Here is a 20,316-nt window from a genome sequence, read left to right on the forward strand (position 1 = left end):
CGCTGAGGTCATGCTTTCCTTCTCCACCAAATCATGGCTTCAGTGGCCTCGTTAATTTCACACTCCAAGTTCCCGTGATCAGATTTCTTAGCAAGGAGGCTCATATAGGGACCAATAGCAGAGGAGGTTTCATCGTGCTTCACAGTGACAGCTAAAGGCCCCCTTTGCTCTCATGAGACACATAGGCACTAAGTCAGTGTTTCTCAGCTGGGGGCCACTTTATCTCCTAGTGGACTTTGGGCAATGTCTAGAAACACTTTTACTTGTCACAACCTGGGAGTGGGGGGTGCTCCTAACATCGAGTGGATAGAAGCCAGAGAGGCTGCTAAATATCCTGCAATGCACAGGTCAGTCCCCACCTCACTCCCAGCTAAGAATTATCTGGCCCTCAATATCAGTGTTCCCAATATCGGGACCCCCTGGATCACATGAGCCCAGGATACTACTGGATAGGAGTCCAGCACCATGCTCTTCTCTCTCTTCCAAGACAGAAGCTCACTGTAGATTGCTTTAATATCCCTGCAGTTCTTAGAGTCTTGTGATGAAGTCATCTTGTTGGAAGACGGGGAGATTTGTGAAAAGGGAACCCACAAGGAGTTAATGGAGGAGAGGGGACGCTATGCAAAACTGATTCACAATCTCCGTGGGCTGCAATTCAAGGTAAGTCTCTCCCTACTTGGATGCAAGAGACTGGGTGCCTCCCCTCATAATTTCTGGCCTGAAGTTCTGTCATTTCGTTTTCAGAGGAATTTTATTTTGTCTCTAGGATCCTGAGCACATGTACGATGCAGCGGCGGTGGAAGCCCTGAAGGAGAGCCCTGCTGAGAGAAATGAAGACGCTGGTACAATCAGAGTTCCCATCACACTTCTCTTATCACTCATGGCTCATGAGTGGACACAGATCTTTCTTTATTTCTCACCCTAGTTTTGGCTCCAGGAGATGAGAAACGTGAAGGAAAAGAATCTGAAACAGAATCAGAATTTGTAGATATAAAAGGTATTTACTGTTCATTCCCTCGGTTACATACTGTTGAGTATTTGCTGGGCATCTACCGTTTGGGACAGAGAAGTGCAGGCATGCTGTCCTTTGTGGGCAGCTGGAATTGTGTGGTTTACTGTAGTGTGAGCCTTGGGGTTCAACTCCCTGAGTTTTAATTCTGGCTCAACCACTTAGTAGTTTTAGGACTTTGAAGCAAGATGCTTGGCCATGCTGAACCTTAGTTTCTTAATCCATAAAACGGGGGAAAATAAGAGTACCAACTTCATAGGTTCTTGCAAAGATTACAAGAGAAACTCTACATAGAATGACTAGCACGGTGCCTGACATATAGTTATTATTGTTATTAGTTGTTGTTGTTATTGTTATTTGGAAAGATCGAAACAATGCAGAGAGATCATGTGCATAATCAAAACAATGCACACACAGGAGATGAGATGTTTCCCAGCTTTTATGCTGAGTGTTGAGAAAGAATTGTATAGCAGAGAGGAGATCGGGGTGGAATAAGGGTATTCATTCTTCCCACAAATAAGGACTCAGCATTCTACTCTATGCCAGTCACTAAGCTAGACTGCCCCTGTCTTCAGGATCTTTTGGTTCGGTGGGGGCCATAGGTAAAAGGATAATCATGGGCAGATGTGATCAGAGGAATAGGGAGCTGAAGTGGGAGCAAGAAATCAGGAAGGGAGGGCGCCCCAGAAGAGGTGACCTTTGAACTGGTCCTTTAAGCATATGTAGGAGTTTGCCCAGGACCCTCTGGTGAAAAGGTGGGGAAAGCAGGGGGATTTGGGGTCGAGGGTAACGGGTAATTCCAGGAATGCAGAGAGAAGAAATGTGGGGGATAAACCTGGCAAGGACCAGGCTGGTCAAACTCCTTCTCCTTCTTAGACTCTGCCGCCTTTCATCCCTTCATCCAGTCAGCATTTGTTGAGCACCTGCTCTATACCCTGCCCCTCGAAGGGCACTGAGAAGACAGGAATCAAAATGCACCTTCCTAAACACGCCCACAGCGAGGCCCCTCAATAATGTGTGGCTAAAAAAAAAAACCTTAGTATATTTCATCACATTTAAGATGCCATCTATTTTAAGAGCAGCGTCATTTTATGTACCACTAAGAAAAGTCTCTGCCAATTAAATGATATGGCATGCTACCGAACGGGGCACATCCTGATTTCAGAGATGTTAAAATGTGGGAAAAAATGTGAGTCTTCACATCGATGGAAGTTGGCACCATTAATGGTGCTTGTGACAAACGCATGCCCATTTGGACAATGTATTTTTATCACTCTGGAGGCGGCCAAGGCTGAAGTGGGGCCCTGGTAGTCTCTTCCATGCTTTCCTAGGAAAGCTCCAGGCTACTGAGGATTCGGGGTCTTGTGGGGAGAGTAAACCCTGCTCCTCTTCTCCTCCTCACCCCACCCCCTTCTCTGAAGAGGAAAGGGAAGGTGTGAAGCTGAATGCTCTGAGAGCTGTAGGGATGGAAGAGTTGAAGGCGGCACAGCCCGCAAAGGTACGCAGTGTCAGCAGCAGAGCTGACTGGGTTGGGACTGCAAGGGGGTCTGACAGGTCCTTTAACGTTCCAGGATGCTGTTCATTAGGCTCTGCTGACCCATCAAGGCGACCCCTGCATGCTGCAGCCCCAGAGGGAGACACAATGATGAGCAAAAGTCAGGCTGAACATTTTAAAGAAGCCAGAGCGAGTGTTCCCAGGCAGAGGGGATAATGGCAGCTCTGTTCACAAAGGCACCTTTGAGATGCGAGCTCTCTTTGCCGGGGCAGGGTACCAAGAGCCCTGCGCAGAGGGACCCCCTTGTCAGGCTCCAGTCATCTCTGTTTACAAGAGCCAGGCATAAGCATAGGATGCTCCTTCGGAGCCGACATTCTCGTACCTCTCATGCTGGAGGGGGAGAGACGTGCATTCACTCCTGGCTGCTGGGAGCTCACGCCTGCACCTCTGGACGTTGCTCCAGCGGGAGCTTGGTGGTCCTTTGCCCTTACACCTTGGAAAATGGAAAGGACTTGGGGGAGCCACGTGGTGGGATCCAGGGACCCACCTGGGAGGATGCCCTGGTTTCTTCTCATGGTGTGATGTCTGTGGTGGAGGCCTTCCTGTTGGCCCTGTAGTAGACGGCTTGGGTACCCTCAGCACGTCTGCACCACCCAGCCCAACTCCCAGCTGGCATTTCACACCTGCAGCCCTTTGCCTGGAGCTCTCTCAGAGCTGCCAGCCGCAGGTCAAACCTGAAGTGTGGGGATATTAACCCCTTGGGGGGAGCCCTCACCGGATGCCAATGGGAGTTGGTGTAGAAACATCCCAGGTCTCACTGGTCATGCGAAAACCCTCTGAGGTGTAGTGATGCCCCAGTCTGAAAGTTCTCCGTGCTGAGATAAGCTACCATTGCCCATGGAAGTGGGTAGGGGGGCGGAGCAGGGAGCGCTGCCTTGATGAGACACCTTTTACTGTTGACTTCCTTTCCCTGTACCCTCTAGCTCCGGAGTAAATTGCATGTGCTCACATCCTCTTCTTGTAGAGCTAGACAAAGACAACCCCTGTCTCCCCCGAGCTGAGCACATCAGTTCAGTCGCTCAGTTGTGTCCGACTCTTTGCGACCTCATGGACTGCAGCGCTCTGAGCACATAGTAGTTGCTTAATAAATATGTCTCAGGAGACTGAAAGCCCCCTGCCTCACTAGGCTGTCATGAGGACCAACCAGGATAAAACGAGCAGAAGTGTGTTGGGAATTTCAAAGCATAGGGCTAGTGGAAGGAAGGATGACAGCTGGCCTTAGTGGTGGGGGTGGAGAGGTGGGCGGGAGGGGGCCACCCCGCTGCGGGTGTCACAGGACTCGTGTTTGTCTCCACAGTTCCTCCGCACCAGCTCATCCAGACTGAGTCCCCCCGGGAAGGAACTGTGACCTGGAAAACGTATCACACGTACATTAAGGCTTCTGGAGGTTTGGTAGAAAACGACGGGTTTCTTGATTTAATTTGCATTAAAAATTCTTTCTTAAACTGTTGGGTTCATGTTTTATGATTCCTCTAACAATTGCTCTCTTTATGCTAGGGTCGTTTATCAGTGCTTTTATTTTTTTCCCCTTATAATCCAAAGTCTGCTAAAGCAGCCTTTTAAATGGAATCATCCTTTATCTCCATTAAAGCTGCCAGACACTATTTATTGAAACTGAATGAGCAGCAGCGTGACCTGGCTGTGGTGCGTGTGTAACCTTGCACTCTAATCACCGAGTGCAGTGCCATCTGCTCGTTGCCTGCCTTCAGGGCGAGAATTGCTGCCCTGTGCAAAAGATACCTATAGCTCCGTTTCTTGTCACTCTCCAGCAAGACCGGGTTTTTTAAAATTTGTTTGTTTTCAAAACATTGAGTCACTTCTATTACAGTGAATAGTGGTGTTTTTTCCTTTTTAAACATGTTGACATTTGGATCCATTTTCCAACCAGGTGGAATAGATGTCCCCATTGGGGTTTCTGGGACCTAATGCTCAGAGTTGTCACGTCAGCCTAGAAAGTGGTTCCCAGGATGGAAGCCCTTTCCCTATAGGCTTCGATTCCTCCCCGCCAGGACTGGACCCCGAGGAAGAGGAGCCCGCCGCTGCCGCGCGGCCTCTGCAACCCCTGGCCCTGTCTCTTCCCCTGCAGGGTACTTGCTCTCTCTCTTCGTGGTGTCCCTCTTCCTCTTGATGATCGGCAGCTCTGCCTTCAGCAGCTGGTGGCTGGGTGTCTGGTTAGACAAGGGCTCACAGGTGAGTTCCCCTTTGGCTCTGGCAAATGTTGAGTCAGTTGCTAACAGAGAGTCTGAACACAATGAGCCTCCCACAGCCCCCTCCACAAGACGGAGGTCAGCGGCTTATGACAACGCAACTTGACTCCCGTAATCCCCTTTGATCTTTCAAGACAAGCAGGGCATCTGAATTTGTATGTGCCACTTTCGAACTTTAAAGGATTGGCTAAAAAGCTTGTGCCAGGCAAATGCAGCCTGTCTGGAGTCACACACAGGCAGGATAGGGTCAGTTTTTTGCAGCCTATGTTGTAAGGGACCTCCAAGGAGAGTCTGGGAGGGACTGGGGAAGCCTAACGTGGATTTCCATCTTCTTGTCTCTGAAGAGAAACAGACATCTCATCACGGACACTATCTGATGTTAGTGGCTTCCACTTGGCTTGGCTCCCCGAAGTCCCTCTAAAGGAAGAGGACATGCGAAAGTCAGCCTGGATCTGCTGCAGGGCCCCTGCAGGCCTCTCCCTGCCTCTCTAACTTGCATCCAGGCCAGGCTCCTCTTGAGGACTGAGAAGTCTATTCTCCCTCAGGCCTGCTGGAAACTCTCCCAGCTTTTGGCCCATGGTTTCAAAGCTTTCCTGGAGCCCCCAGGAAATGCTGTGAGGTTGCCTCCCCATCCTCCAAGATTACATTTTGGTATAGTGCTGTTGCTATGACAACCAAAGTGGGGAGGCCTTGGGAAGACACAGGCAGAGGAGAGGATGGGATTGCTCTCCTGGAGTTCAGTACAGCTCCCTGAGACCAGTCTCAGGGGGATGGCCTGCACTTTGCAGAAAGAGAGGCACTTCTGGAACATTCCCCCAGATCCTTGCTTGCTCCTGAAAAGCCCTTTTCTTGGAGAGCCCAGGGTGTTAGTCAGAGTGAAGCCTCCCCAGTAGGCCAGTGCTAGGCTAACTGGGCAGCAGCCATGACGGCCTACCCACGTGCTGGCTCCACCCCCAGACACCGTGGACACAGCCCACAGCACAGAGAAGCCTCCTCTTCAAGCTGGTCCTTTGGTCGATTAGCTCCCCAGGGATGCTCTCGCTTTTATGGATGTGCATCCATCAGCCACCACCTCTGGTTTACATTTCCTCTAGGGCTGTAATCAGCAAAATGGCATTTAGAAGGAAGATGCTTGTTTGCGCCCCAAAGGCAGTCTTGACTTTTAGCACACAGCTCTGAAAAGAATGAAACTGCCAATTTCTCAGGAGGAGGAGATGGCCTCTCCCCAGAAATGGAGGCAAAAATGTGTTCTCCTGGGGCAAGATGGAGCCAAGTGGGGTCACTTTGGATCCTCCCAGAGTCTTTGGTTCATCAGACTCCCTCCTACCCCCTGGGGACTCCAGGGCAGTGAACCAGTGCCCTCCTAGGTGCGCCCCCAGAAAAGGAAAGAAAGAGGGCCCTGGGGCTGACCCCTCCTACAGAGATGCTCCTGAGTCTCCCCAAAGGCCCGGTGGCTTCTGCCTTCAGGTCCCTGATTCCCTGACCTGTCTGCGCCGCCTGAGGGCTGCACAGCCAGCCTGTGGAATCCACATGTTGTTGCTTCTGTGACTTTCCTGGCCCAGCATCACCTCTGGTCCCCTAAGGCACTGTTGGTTTCCAAGACGACTGTCCTGTACATGTCTGATCTGTCTGTTTTGCTTTTTCCACTGACTGTGCTGAGCCTCGTCAGCCAGGCACCCTTGTCATCCCAGAGAGCCCAGCAGGAGGACCCACGCAAAGTTCAAGAGTCCCGCACAGAACTGACTTGACTTTACCACCTGATTCATCCTTAACATTTATGCTCATCCGTTTAGTTTCTTTTCCCCGGGAACATTCTCTGGAAAATTCCCATTCTTTTGACAGTTGATCAGTTCTTGGTGCTTCTTGTTTTCCTCCCAAGATGATGTGTGGGGCTCACAGCAACATGAGCACGTGCGAGGTGGGCACGGTGCTGGCAGACTCCGGGCCGAGGGTGTACCAGTGGGTGTACCCAGGGAGCATGGTGTCCATACTGGTGTTTGGCATCACCAAAGGCTTCATATTCACCAAGACTACACTGATGGCCTCCTCCTCCCTGCATGACCAAGTGTTTGACAAGGTACAGTCCCCCTGTCCCTCGCCCTGGGGCCGCATGCATATCCCAGTACAGCAGTCAGTAGGGTTTATACGGATCACCTGCGATGCGCCAGACACAGTTGCTCGCTGAGCTTACCGTTGAGTTTCCCATATCTGATTGTCAACAACAAAGGCAAACTCTGGGGAGCTGCAGGCGTGTCATGGGCCTAACAGGGCTGGGGGTGAAGGTGAGGGTGGTCAGGTGTTAAGCCGGTGAGCGCAGGCCCAGAGAGCATCTCTTGAGTACATGGGATCCCCTCCTCACTCCCCGGCGGCCGGGAGGTCCCTGGCTGGAGCGCACAGGGGAGGCCGCATAGAGACAGTGGAACTTGACTTTTTATTGCCCTGGGGCACAAAATCCCTCCATCCTTCATGGAGGCTGAATCCCTCCCCCGTCACGCTCCTCCACGGTGGCCGCAGCCTCACTTTCCCAGGTTGTCGGGCCCCGGAGGGAAACTCAGGCCTGGTTCGAGATCCCAGGCACCGGGCAGGCCTCCCGGGGTGTTGGCAGGCGGGGGGCGGCCACCAAACGGGCACCTCGACCCTGACTCTCCGTGGTCACCTGCAGATCCTGGAGAGCCCCATGAGCTTCTTTGACAGGACGCCCACCGGCAGGCTAATGAACCGCTTCTCCAAGGATATGGACGAGCTGGACGTGAGGCTGCCGTTTCATGCTGAGAACTTTCTGCAGCAGTTTTTTATGGTGCTGTTTATTCTCGTGATACTGGCCGCTGTGTTTCCGCTGTCCTTTTAGTCCTGGCCATCCTGGCTGTAGGCTTCTGCATTCTATTACGGTAGGTCGATGTGCTGTTTAAAGCGGAGCGCACAAAACCAGGGCAGGGACCGGTGGTGTCCGGTGGTGCTGAGTCCTTGCTGTCTTCTCTGAATGCCGGAGCATGTTGACTTGGGTGCTGCGCTAAGTGCTCGGCGTACATCAGGCATTTGATCCTCAGAGCCATGCTGAGAGGTGGGTAGGGTTGGGAGATTAAGTCACTGGTCCCAGGTCAGGAAAGTAGCCACAGTGGTTGCTCTCTGACTGATGTTATGTTCTTAACCACGGGGCTCTGCGGTTTCTGCTGCTGCAGGAGAGAGGAGACCAGTACTCAGTCTCTCTGAGCTTTGAGAAATAGCCCCACCTGACCACTGATGTGGTCAGTTTGGCACTGGGCGGGGGGGGGGGTGGTCCCTGTGCCCACCTTCTCACTCACCCTGGGGAAAAGCAGGAGGGTAGCATCTCTCCCGGCCTTCCAGGAAACCCAGCTCTGCCCTGTCCTGGATGAGCTGGAGTTCTCAGCTGGCAGCTGGTGGTGTTGTATGAGGGCTAAGGATTAGAGATCAGATGAAATTTGCACCAGAGTCCCAACTCTGCTGCACAACTAGCTGGAGGACCTTGGAGAAGTCAAAGGAATGCTGCAAGCCTCAGTCTTCTCATCTCTAAAATGGCAATCATCAAAACATGCGACTACCCTCTTCCAAAGGGGTTCTCACAAGGGTCAGATGAGACTAGGCCGCCTAAATGTTATACAAACTTTGAGTTTCAGTAAAACTCAGCAAAATTGCTTTGGACTGGACACACAGCATCTTGAAGAGGGTCCCCCAGATTGCAAAGGATTCAGCCCACAAATCCAGGAACACCACACTCAGAGCTGAGCTCGCAAAATATTGCTTTGACCACAGTGTGGAGGGTGGATGAAGCTTCAGAAAGAACGGGGAAGGGCTATAGGATTGGAGACCCTTGCATGGCAGAGTCCGACTGAGAGATGAGACATAGGCAGCAGCAGTCCTGGCAGAAAACAGGTAGATCCTAAAGCCATTTCCAAGAGAGTCCACTGAGGTTAGGGGATGGGCGAGGCCAAGGATGCATCCGAGATGGGGAGCAATGTGAAGACAGATATGAGTGACGCAGGAGGAGATGCAGCTGAGGGTGACCAAGATTAGGGGTTTGGTTTTGGATAGTTCAAGGCTGTGGATCAAGTCCACAGATGAGCGAGCCGACAGTGGGAAATGTGAGTGCAGGGACGCATGGGTGGAGAGGCAGACTGCATCCTCGGCTGAAGCTGGCATCACCATGGGAACCAGCACGTGCGCCCTGGGAGTTGGGTGAGCTGGGCTCTCACTTCGGTCTCCCACTGCCCCCTTGGTGACTGCGAGAGAGGACACATGGGCCTCCGTGTCTGGCCTCAAGGGTTTATTGTGATGATCTAATAAAAATGATATCTGCAGGTCTTTTTTACAAATATAAAAGGTGCGTGCCTGCTCAGTCGCTCAGCGTCAGACTCTGTGACCCCGTGGACTGTAGCCTGCCGGGCTCCTCAGTCCATGGGATTTTCCAGGCAAGAATACTGGAGTGGATTGCCATTTCCTCCTCCAGGGGATCTTCCCTACCCAGGGATCAAACCCGTGTCTCCCACATCTACATTGGCAGGCAGGTTCTTTACCACTGAGCCACTGGAGAATCCCCCACGTCGTGGGTGCCGCGTCTTATTAAGAAAAGTGATTCCCTGGGCTAGTGTTAGTTTTTACAATCCACGTGTTTGTCTGACCGTCGCTCCTGTCTGTTCTCCTCTCTGTGTTTTTTATTTACTTTGCAAAAGGTTCTTCTCTGCACTGCATTCTTATTTGCTGTAAGACAGGCCAGATCAGGCTGATCCAGACTGAATTGTTCGATGTTTCTAACCAGCTCACTTGAGCTCTGAACAAATGAGGTTTCGCTTCCTCTGCCCTGGGTCAGACTCATTGTCATGGGTCAGCTGCCACTGTGCGTGCTGAGGGCAGTGATCTCTCACTGACTGGGGCCCAGGGGGAGTTACATACTGTGGAGAGTCTGGTTTTAAAGTCAGTTCCTAAGAAGATGATGTTCGTATATGGCTCAAAATTACCTTTGAAACTGCCTTTAGAAGACCACACGCTGGCAGTTGATATGCCAGATTCAGATTTTCCTCCAGAATTGGAAGAGATCCCTTTTTATTTGGTTGTGTATATAGTCACTCAGGTGTGTCCGACTCTTTGCGACCCTTTGGACTGTAGCCGGCCAGGCTCCTCAGTCCAGTGGATTTCCCAGACGAGAATACTGGAGTGGGTTGCCACGCCCTTCTCCAGGGGATCTTCCCCACTCAGGAATCTCGTCTCTTGTGTCTCCTGCATTGCAAGCGAATTTTTTACCCACTGAGCCGTCGGGGAAGCCCTTTTTGTTTGGCTGGGCACCCCAAAGTGGCTGGCTTGTATTTAGGAGTTGCAGTGTGTGAAAATCTCTAGTCTTTGAAAAGACTAGAGTCATAGCGCGTGCAGTGAGACCCTCATGCTACAGGAAGCCTTCAGAACTGAGAACACAGAAAGGAGTGGCTCGACTTTCTGAGACCCTCCCTCCCTCCCTGACACACAGGGATGGCTGCTCCCGGGGGAGAACGGTGGGCCAGCCCCTCCTCCCTTGTTCAGTGGCACCGGCCATCTTGCATTTGTCTTGAGCGCCCAGTTGGGTTTGAGTGAGCCAAGGGGAGCCCTGGGAAACCCTATCTGGGGCTCTCGTGGTCTCCCTGCAGCGTCTTCCACAGAGGAATCCAGGAGCTCAAGAAGGTGGAGAACATCAGCCGGTCCCCCTTGTTCTCCCACATCACCTCGTCCATGCAGGGCCTGGGAACCATCCACGCCTACAACAGGAGGGAAGACTGCGTTAGCAAGTGAGTCCTGGGCTGTGCTGCCCCCGGGCTTCTGCTCCCCGCTGGGCCGGCTCTGAGGAGGGAAGTCTGAGGGATGGGGACTGGTCGGATGGAGAGCGGGTAGAATGGAGGGGGAGCCCCTTATGCACTAAGCCTTTTTCCCCAGTGTCCGAGGCCCCCAAAGACTCGAGTTCATCCAATGACAAGCTTACCATGGCGCTGTATGTGTTTTGTTTTTCCTCTCTAAAAGTAGAATGTTTTCAGTTCAGGAAAATAGGAGAAAACAACGACAACAAAAATCACCCATAGGCCTGCAACCCAAATCCTAGTAATATTTTTGTGTATTTACTTCCAATCTTTTCTGGTTTTCTATTTCTGAAGCATTTTAGTCTTGTTTTATTTTTTAAAAGCAGTTTTTTCATGTTATTACATATTCCTTGTAAAGGTCATTCTGAAAGTGAAAGTCGCTCAGTCGTGTCCGACTCTTTGCGACCCTGTGGACTATACAGTCCATGGAATTCTCCAGGCCAGAATTCTGGAGTGGGTAGCCTTTCCCTTCTCCAGGGGATCTTCCCAACCCGGGGATCGAACTCAGGTCTCCCACATTGCAGGCGGATTCTTTACCAGCTGAGCCACCAGGCAAGTCCAAAAGGCCACATTACATCTCATTTAATAGATGGACCAGTTTTCTTCTTTTTAAGATAGATGCCAGGACTAGGTTAATAAATTTCTCTGGAGTCCTCCAGCTCCAAACTTCTAAAACACCATATAATCACATGTTATCACTGTGGTATCAGTCACAGTAGGCTCACTGTGGTAACAAACAGCTCCAAATTTTAGGGGCTAACCTAACACATGCTTATTCTTCCTCAAGTCGTAAGTGAACAAAGGTCTGTGGGGCAGGGGTCGGCGATTCTGCTCCGTACCCAGGCACACGGTCTCTCCATCTCACAGCTCCTCTGGTCTAATTGGAAGGTAAGAGCAGAGATGTGAGTGGAGGACCCCAGTGAAGGTGCTTATCATTTGTGTACATTCACTGGCCGGATTTCAGTTACCTGGGTGCGGCTAACTGCAAAGGAGGCTGGGAAATGTAGTCCAGCTGTAAAAATGGAATTTGGTGAATCTATAGGACACAACTGAGCGGCTTCGCTTTCACTTTTCACTTTCACGCACTGGAGAATGAAATGGCAACCCACTCCAGTGTTCTTGCCTGGAGAATCCCAGGGATGGGGGAGCCTGGTGGGCTGCCGTCTATGGGGTCGCACAGAGTTGGACATGACTGAAGTGACTCAGCAGCAGCAGCATAGTGTCTCTGCCACACGGATGTTCTTATTCCACCCCCATCCTTTCCTTTCTTAAAAGCTTAATGTACACTTCAAAGGTTGCATCTCTTTCTCCCTGCCACCCACAACCTCAGTGTAGACCTGGCACTCCAGCCTGTCTTCACTTCAGTCAGCAGCTAGCCTTGTTACTGGTTTGACCTGAACATCGTCTGTCAAGGGCCCTGCAACCCCCCTTCCAGTGTCTTGGTCGTGGGCCATTCATCACCTCTCAACAAGCAACAGAGTCAAGCCTTGTCTTCCAGCAGATTGTCCTCCAAGGTTTCCGGAACGATCCTATAGGCGAGCTGAGCCCCCACAGTGTTGATGGGCTCTGCCGTCTTTATCCATTCTTTCCAGTCATGGACTTTCCAGAGGGCTTGGGCTTCTGACCTGAGTTGCTTTTGCAGCCAGACAAAAACGCTGCAGCACGAAAAAAAGGTTTGAGGTCAAATTCCAATTTGACCCCAGCCAGTGGTTCTGTTTCTGCACAACCTAACCAAGCACGCAGAGGAGACCACAGATGACTCCTAAGTCACTCAAGCTGTCAGTTGAATTTGTAGGCTTTACAGCGATATGGTAAAAAACATCATGGTGTTTGGAAGAATATTTTAACTGAGGAAAGTAAGTTAGAGTGGAAACAGGGCCAGCCTGGGTGCTGAGAGGTGTTTCAGGCCAGAATCCTTGGTGGAGGTTTAGAACAGGATGGAGCAGCAGTGCCTGAGGATGTCATGACTGTGCCAGTGGAGGAATCTCAGCTCTTAGGGGTTTAAACAACGAATGGTTTTCAGTTTTACCAATAATTTCTTTTACCAGTTGTTCTGAAGAAGCCCCTTTCCCAGGAGGTCAGGGGAGCCTTTAGTGGCAATTGTGATTGATGTCCCTTCTGGTCTGTTTAGCTCAGTTAAGTTAAAATTACACTCTTAAATGTACACAAGTCATAGCACACACACCCCCGCCCCCTGGGCATCTGCTCAGAGAATTGGAGCCATCATGCTGTGTTGCCATATGTCTCGGGCAAGGGGGCAGGGTAGCTGTTAGGAAGCACCTGGTCTGTTGGATTAAACGCCCCCTCCCTTTTCTCTGAGCCTGGTTATCTGAGGCTGGTGCAAGGAGATGAAGTGGGGGAGTAGGGGAGGGACACACTCTCAGGTGACCACTGTCTATTTCTGCTGCCCATTTCTGCTGAGCCAGCTCCTCATGCAGATGTGGCGTGGCAGGGGAGAGCCCCCGCCAGGACCCAGGTCCCCAGCCACTCTGCTGGACACTGCCCATGGGCTCTGCTTTGTTCTTCTGTGAGCTCCGCCTGGCAGCCTCACTGCTTTCCTTTGATGCGGGGCCTCTTGCTTCATGGCAATCAGTGTGGCATCAAGATTGCAGCCCCACATGCCATCTTCCCTCTGAACCCCGACTCTAGGTACTGCAGGAACGGGCAGGACCATCTTCCATACATCTGGGGAATGAGCAGCTCCGGGGATGGGTCTTCCCCATCCCCTGGCCGTGTCATTGCTCTGTGGCTCTGCCCGGTGCCCCCTCTCCTCTTTGGCCCAGGAGACGCGCAGCAGGGGTGCAGGATGTCAGCTTACTCTTTTTCCCTCCAGCTTTATAAGCAATTGCTTCGAATCTTCTTTCCCTGAACTGGGGATGAGAATCAGTCCAGCACTCTCTCTTCCTTTCCCTACCATCACAAACACTGAGATTCCCTCTACCTCCCCCCACCCCCTTTATAGATCAAAGGGGTTAACAGTCGTTTCTACTGGGCCTTTGGGGGATGGCTACCCTGAAGACAAGGGTCCTTTGAAGGTTGAACATGAGGTTCTCAGCCCCTTTTGTTCTCAGCTATGGGTTCCAGCTGCCAGTTCTGGGAAAAACAGAAAGAGCCCACTCAGCACCATACTCTGTTGCCACCTGGGATTTCTCAAAATACATGCAAATCAAAGATGCTTATGGTGGCAGATTTTAGAGTCTGGATCTATGCTCATTTTTGTAAGAGATTCCTACGTACTAATGTGTTGGCCTTTGATTAAAAGTTCCTCTTGCCCTATTTCTCTGGTAGCCCTAACCCTAAGTCTATGGAAGCACAACCTGACCTCCTGTCTTGTCTCATCTCTTAATGTTAGGTTCAAGATGCTGAATGATGAAAACTGCAGCCATCTGCTGTACTTTAACTGCGCTCTCAGGTGGTTTGCTCTAAGAATGGATGTCCTCATGAACATTGTCACCTTCATTGTGGCCTTGTTGGTGACCCTGAGTTTCTCCTCAATCAGTGCTTCTTCCAAAGGCTTGTCATTATCTTACATCATCCAGGTAACACCTAGTGTACAGCTGGGCTTGGCCTGGAGGCTCTGGCATAGAGTGTATCAGGCAGGGTGGACATAACAGAAAACCTAACTCAGATGGGCTTAGATAATAAAGAAGGCTCGCAGCAGCTCACACAGTTAAAAGGTCTGGCAGCTGTATGGGCTTCAGGCACAGCTGGATCATGGCCCCTGGCTTTATCCTCCTATGATGACTTCCTTCATGGTTGTACAATGGTGGCTGGCAGCCTCTAGGGGGTCTAGCAGGAAGAAAGCAGGAGGAGAGTCTTTCCTGCTCCAGCCACTGAACAAAAGCCCTTGCTTTACTTTTACTGGATTAATTTAGGCATCCCAGAACTATTGATAATTCGTGAACTGATGGGATTGAGATGATTGGCTTAGGCCAAGGGAGGGAGTCACACTCCATCCTGCCCCAAGTCACACAGCTGCCCCACAGTGGGAAGAGGGAAGGGAATACTGGAGAGGCAGCCACGATGTCCATGACAAATAATTACTGACTTCTCTTTTGAGTTGCTTTGGTGTTTTTCTTTTGAAAAATAACAATACGGAAATAATAGTAATAAGGAATGATAATGATAATAGGGAAACACACGCTATTTTCGGCACTGTTTTAAATCCTTTACATAAATTAACTCATTTATCTTCACAATAACCCATGAGGTAGGCGTGCCATAATCCCCATTTTACAGGTGAGGAGACCGAGGCCCAGAAAGACTTGCCAGGATCGCACACCTGCATGTGTGAGAGCCAGGATCTGAACCCAGGCCATCTGGGTCTGATACCCATCTGAGTTTGCATAGAGTAGACACGGGCTACATGCTTCACGTTTCTCTCTTTGGAAGCTGTTCCTATGCAGTTCTAATCCCCAGCGCTCTGACATTCTAGGACGACGAATCCGAGTGGTGGTCTGTTTCCATTGATTCTGTTCAGGCTGGGAAGAGAGTAAAGTCAAGTCTCTCTGCAAGCGGAGAAATTCCTCCTTTTCCTCCTGACTCTTCTTCCCCCTGTTGATACTGTCTTTGTCTCCTCTCCCTTGTTTCCTCTTCCTGTGACTCACGCATTGCTTGAATATTGGATTTCTTGCATCAGTGCTCTGTGTTTCCTTTGTTTCATCTCAAAGTCTCCCTGTTCTTGTCTTTTTATTTGTATTCTGGGAATTTGCCTTTGCTTTGTCATTCAGCCATTCTTTGCATACTTAATTTTCACATACTCTGTCTTAGCCTCTGAGTTTTTAAAAGAATCATCTTTAAATATGTGTTTTATAGCTCTCTGAGGATATTAATCAGATTAAACTCTAAACTCTGCCTTCCTTAAAGTCTCCTCTCTTCTTCGACTGATAGCTGCTGTTTTCCAGGGTCAGGCGCTTTGTTTGTTTATCCGGTTCTGTTTGTTGTCTGGTTCGTGCTCTTCCCTGCATTGGTTTTGATCATATGTCCCTTCATCCTTTTGTGTTTGAGTGTGAGGATCTATGTTGGGTTTTCAGGGTTTCCTCTGTCTTCATGTATGCTTCACTAGGTCTCTCCTGATGGGAGGTTTTACGACTGTGGATGGGTGGGTTGGACTTGTCCACAGGCTGCTTCACTTCAGGAAGGCAGCCAGGGAGCAGGCCTCTAGGCACACAAAAGCTAGATTTAAAGGGGCTTTATCTAGGAGCCCCATTTAGCCCAAAATAATTTATTCAATTTCTTTAAAGAAGCCTCTGTGTGTGTGTGTATGTGTTGGCCTAGGCGTAGTGTCCAGCTGGGAGGAAGATGAGGAAGGGGAAGAAATGGGCCCAACAGAAGTTTTGTCAAGGCACCATCTCTCAGTCAGTCTTTGAGGGCCCCTCATACCTGGAGCCTCTCTGAGTTCTGCTACATAGAACACTCTGGAAACCCCTGCAGCACACTCAGCCTCAATCCTATCAAAAGGCTTTCATCCTCTTTCCATCTTCCAGAAACTTGTAACTCTCATTCAACACCTCTTCCCTAGCCCCTTGCTGTTCATGGTCCATTCCTTTTTGAAGTCTCTCTACCATCATTTTAATGATAGTTTCGAAAAGAGGAGGAACAAAAATATATGCTCAGGACTCTATGTTAAGCGAGGAAAATGGATTTCCCTTGGGTAGGCAGTTTCCCTCATTGATGGCTGATCTTATTTGCTGTTGCCTAGTAAAGTATTAAACAGATGATGTCAACTAGATTCCTGTATTGTTTCAGCTTTCCTCAACTGAGGTCACGCTCTTGGGAGATATCACCAGCTTTCTGTGAGACTGTTTTCAAACATGCCTGTAAGGCTGGAGAACTTGCCCACATCAAGATCTAAGGGATATGTTTCTTGCAACTGGCTTTCTTGAACATTAGCCCCCTTTGGAGAATACAGAAAATCCAGCTGACAGAGCTTCCCTTGAGAACAGAGGCAAATCCTAGATGGATGAGAATTTGTTGTGATGTCCCACAGAGCAGAAAGCAAGTGCAAAGTAATATCACATAACATCATGGAGAGAACAAACACTTCCTGGGGCCAGCACTGTGCTGACAAGGGGATTCTAACCCTGTGGAGGGCTGCCTGGGGCCTTGAAGAGCTGATACCCTTGAATTTTTTTTAAACGTTTTATTTTGTATTGGAGTATCAACAGTTTATAATGTTGAGATCTTTACAGGTGAACAGCGAAGGGACTTAGGCATGTATGTGCGTACATCCATTCTTCCCCAAACTCACCTCCCATCCAGGTTGCCACATAACATTGAGCAGAGTTCCATGTGCTATGCAGTGGATCCTTGTTGATTGTCCATTTTGAATATAGCAGTATGTACATGTCCATTCCAGCTCTCCAACTATCCCTTCCCCACTTCCTTCTCCCTCGGCAACCATAAGTTCGTCTCTTTCTGTTGTAAGTAAGTTCATTCGCTGATACCCTTAAATTTAACAACAACAACAACAACAAAAATGTATGTGCCTTTCTCAAGAGCAGAGTTCATTCACTCACTCACCAGATGTCCATTGAGCGTCTGCCAGGAGCTGGAGCCATGCCGGCTGCTGTGGGTTCAGCTGTGAACAAGCTGGGCAAGTCCGTGCACTCATGAGCCTACATTCTAGTGGGATGGGATAAATGAATGTGCAAGTAAATAAATAAGACTTCAGAAAGTGTTGAACTGTTATGAAGATAATGAAGCAGGGTAACTGGCTGTCAGTGGGGAAGCTGCAAGAGAGCCCATAGAGTCAAGGAGGGTCTCTGCCAGGAGGTGACTTGCAGGCTGATATCTGAACTTGACAAAGGAGCCAAGGGAAGACGGAGGGAGGAGAGCTTCAGGCTGAAGGACCAGGGATTTGGGTAGGGCATACCTGTGGGGGAACCACCATCCAACCTGCCCAGTACACTCCTGCCCTCGAATCTCAGGGTTGGCTTCTGGGGGATCCTGCCCTAAGGCGGGTGTCCTTAGCAGGCCAAGGTCTAAGGCTAGATTCTCTCATGTCTCAAGCAGGCTGATGGGCTTCATGGTTTTCTTCCTCTTCTGCCATCTGTGGTGACTAGGGCTTTCCGGCTGCAGGCGGGGTAATCGGGGAGGGCACAGAGGTGCAGGAGCCCACAAAGTGGCTTTAAGGGGTGGGCACCCAGCAGTGCAGAGGCGCCCTGGAGAATCTCTGCTTACAGGAATTCCCCGCCGCTCCAACCAAGAGATCTGTGCCGGAGCGACGCTGTGGTGGGTTGACTCTGACCATCTGGCATGCCAGGGAGGATGTAATTACCATTTGTTTCTACATACAAAGGAAGTGTTTAAGGCAAAACAGCCCAACAGGAGTGTCTTTACATCTGGACCCTTGGCTGGGAGTGGAGGCCTATTTTTGTGTAGTCCTGAGTGAGGCCGGAGGGTGATTCACAGCTGCCCCTGAAGGTGGAAAGGGCTCTGACTGCGGTCGCTTGTTCCCCCTCCATAGCTAAGCGGGCTGCTCCAAGTGTGCGTGCGAACGGGGACCGAGACCCAGGCCAAGTTCACCTCCGTGGAGCTGCTCAGGGAGTACATTTCGGTAAGAAATTGGGGCCAGAGGAGCAGCCAGTTAACTCTGGCAGAACTCAGGCATTTGCTCCTTTTCCCGCGTGGATTTTCTTAAAATCTGTATTTATATAGTCTGAAGTCCTTAATGCTGAGGGAGAGGTTCTTTTTAAAAATATTTCCTCAAGGGCGTTCTGTACCCAGAAAAGAGAATTCAGTGGCTTACTTTAGTTTCTAAAAATTAATATTTGACTGACTAAAGTAAAAAAAAAAAAAATAGTCTAACTCTTCTTTAAAAGCTTTTTCTGTTCCCCTTACAAATCTTGCTGTTCTTTGAAAAGCAGTCTCGCCAATTCAAGCAATCACTTTTAAGGGCCTTTGAACAGCATTTGGCCCCATTTGCAAACTTAATTAAACACTTTAAAACATTTTAAACTGCATTTTAAAATTTAATGCATTCTGTTTCCTTTTTAAGTACCTCGATAATCTGATTCAACAAACAAACCTTCCTGAGGTTATATAAATCTAATAAATTAAACTTATAAATATGGAGAGCTTTAAGTTCTCCTAACAATCCCAATGCAGTATATAAACAGTAAGTTTTAAAACCTAAAACCATGTTAAGATAAGTTATTCAATTATACATTTTAACTTAGAATCACAGTCTGAATGTTATTAACATTATGAATAGTTAAAACACCAAGTATGCAGAGTTCATAAACTAAAAATATTACCATTATAATTTTGCTTCTCTTAAATACTATTATTACTAATTCTAAATCTTCTAGGGGTTAAAAATACTCACTGTCTAGGAATACTATTATTTTCTCAGCTAATTGTGGTTGCCTATCGTCCAGCAATTTGAGCTGGTCAGCCACCCTAATGGGGATCATGGGAGCCTTATTTCTCCCTGGTTAACAGGGACTTTATAATTCAGAGGAGGGGTTAGTCTTGTAATGCAGTCACGTTGCTTCACTGCTTAATTAGACTTTGCATTTCTTGGGCTCTTAGGAAACTTTAATTCCTTTTCCCTGTAACTCTGAACTTGACATGCTGTGCTTCCTACTTCTAACACCACAGTGAGTCTTGCAGATAATGAAACTGCGTCTGGCTGAATTCTGCAAATCTCTCAAGGCTTGGTCTGGATTGCTCACAATGCTGACACGTGCGGAGGCTCACAAGGACCAGTATGCCCTGCTCCTTATATTTATGCATCCCTCTATTCACTAAGCCCTGGCCGTACAACTTCTCTTTCTATTTCTCAAAGTCCTCAAGATTGTTCTGGCCTCAGGGCCTTTGCACTAGCAGCTCTCTGTCTGGGATGAATCTTCTCACAGTTGGCATTGTCTCAGCACTCCAGGTCTCGGCTTGAAGGTCACATCCTCACAGATGCCTTCCTCAACACTGTTCCTTTCACTTCTACCCCTTTGACCACACATACTCTGTATTCTCCAGCAACAGTCTGTTTAATTGTCTTATTTCTCACTTCTTTTCTTGTTTTCTTATCTGAATTCCCCTTGCAGTGTGAGTTTCTGCAGGATCCTTATTGATCTAGTTCACCATCATGAATACCAGTACCTAGAACTGTGTGAATGACTACGTGAATGACTGAGTGAAATGAATGGAAAAGCAAATGACTATTAACCTGCCATTTGTTATTCTGCTTTTCAGACCTGTGTTCCCGAATGTACTCACCGCCTCAAGGTGGGGCCCTGTCCCCACGACTGGCCCAGCCACGGGGAGATAACATTCAGAGACTATCAGATGAGATACAGAGACGATTCTCCCCTTGTTCTCAACGGGCTGAACTTGAACATCCAAAGTGGGCAGACAGTTGGGATCGTTGGAAGAACAGGTTCTGGTGAGGACAAGCTCTGATTGTGTCTTTTGCAGGCTGTTTTATTTGCATTTCCACTGGGTGTGCTAGTTATATCACACCAGAGGGTGATGTGTGTGTGTGGCGGATTGGCTGTTGTTTTCCTGAAATGTCTTTATTGTAAATTGGGATTTCAGGTTGAATGGGTGTGTATGCAGTTGGAAGTAAACACACATCAGTTTTTGAATTAATTAAGTGAGAATCATTCTGGTGAGACAAGGCCCAGAGGATGAGTCACGCGCTAACAGCCCTGCAGGGATGGGCAGGGTAATAGTGTTAGAGCAGCCAATCACCCCTGCAGAGTGGGA

The 20,316-nt window shown here is 49.3% G+C and overlaps 1 protein-coding gene across 1 annotated transcript in view; it reads left to right on the forward strand.

Annotated features, from left to right (window-relative positions):
* Positions 1–20,316, forward strand: part of ABCC12 (ATP binding cassette subfamily C member 12) — a 60,659-nt gene that overhangs the window by 34,841 nt on the left and 5,502 nt on the right. Inside the window, 12 exon segments of the mRNA XM_018063266.1 lie at positions 526–660; positions 767–848; positions 923–997; positions 3,862–3,951; positions 4,651–4,754; positions 6,651–6,848; positions 7,434–7,605; positions 7,608–7,659; positions 10,405–10,542; positions 13,991–14,147; positions 18,077–18,166; positions 19,804–19,993. Coding sequence (XP_017918755.1) covers positions 526–660; positions 767–848; positions 923–997; positions 3,862–3,951; positions 4,651–4,754; positions 6,651–6,848; positions 7,434–7,605; positions 7,608–7,659; positions 10,405–10,542; positions 13,991–14,147; positions 18,077–18,166; positions 19,804–19,993 — 1,483 coding nt within the window.

Source organism: Capra hircus, chromosome 18 (assembly GCF_001704415.2).
Source record: "Capra hircus breed San Clemente chromosome 18, ASM170441v1, whole genome shotgun sequence".
Lineage (NCBI taxonomy): Eukaryota > Metazoa > Chordata > Mammalia > Artiodactyla > Bovidae > Capra > Capra hircus.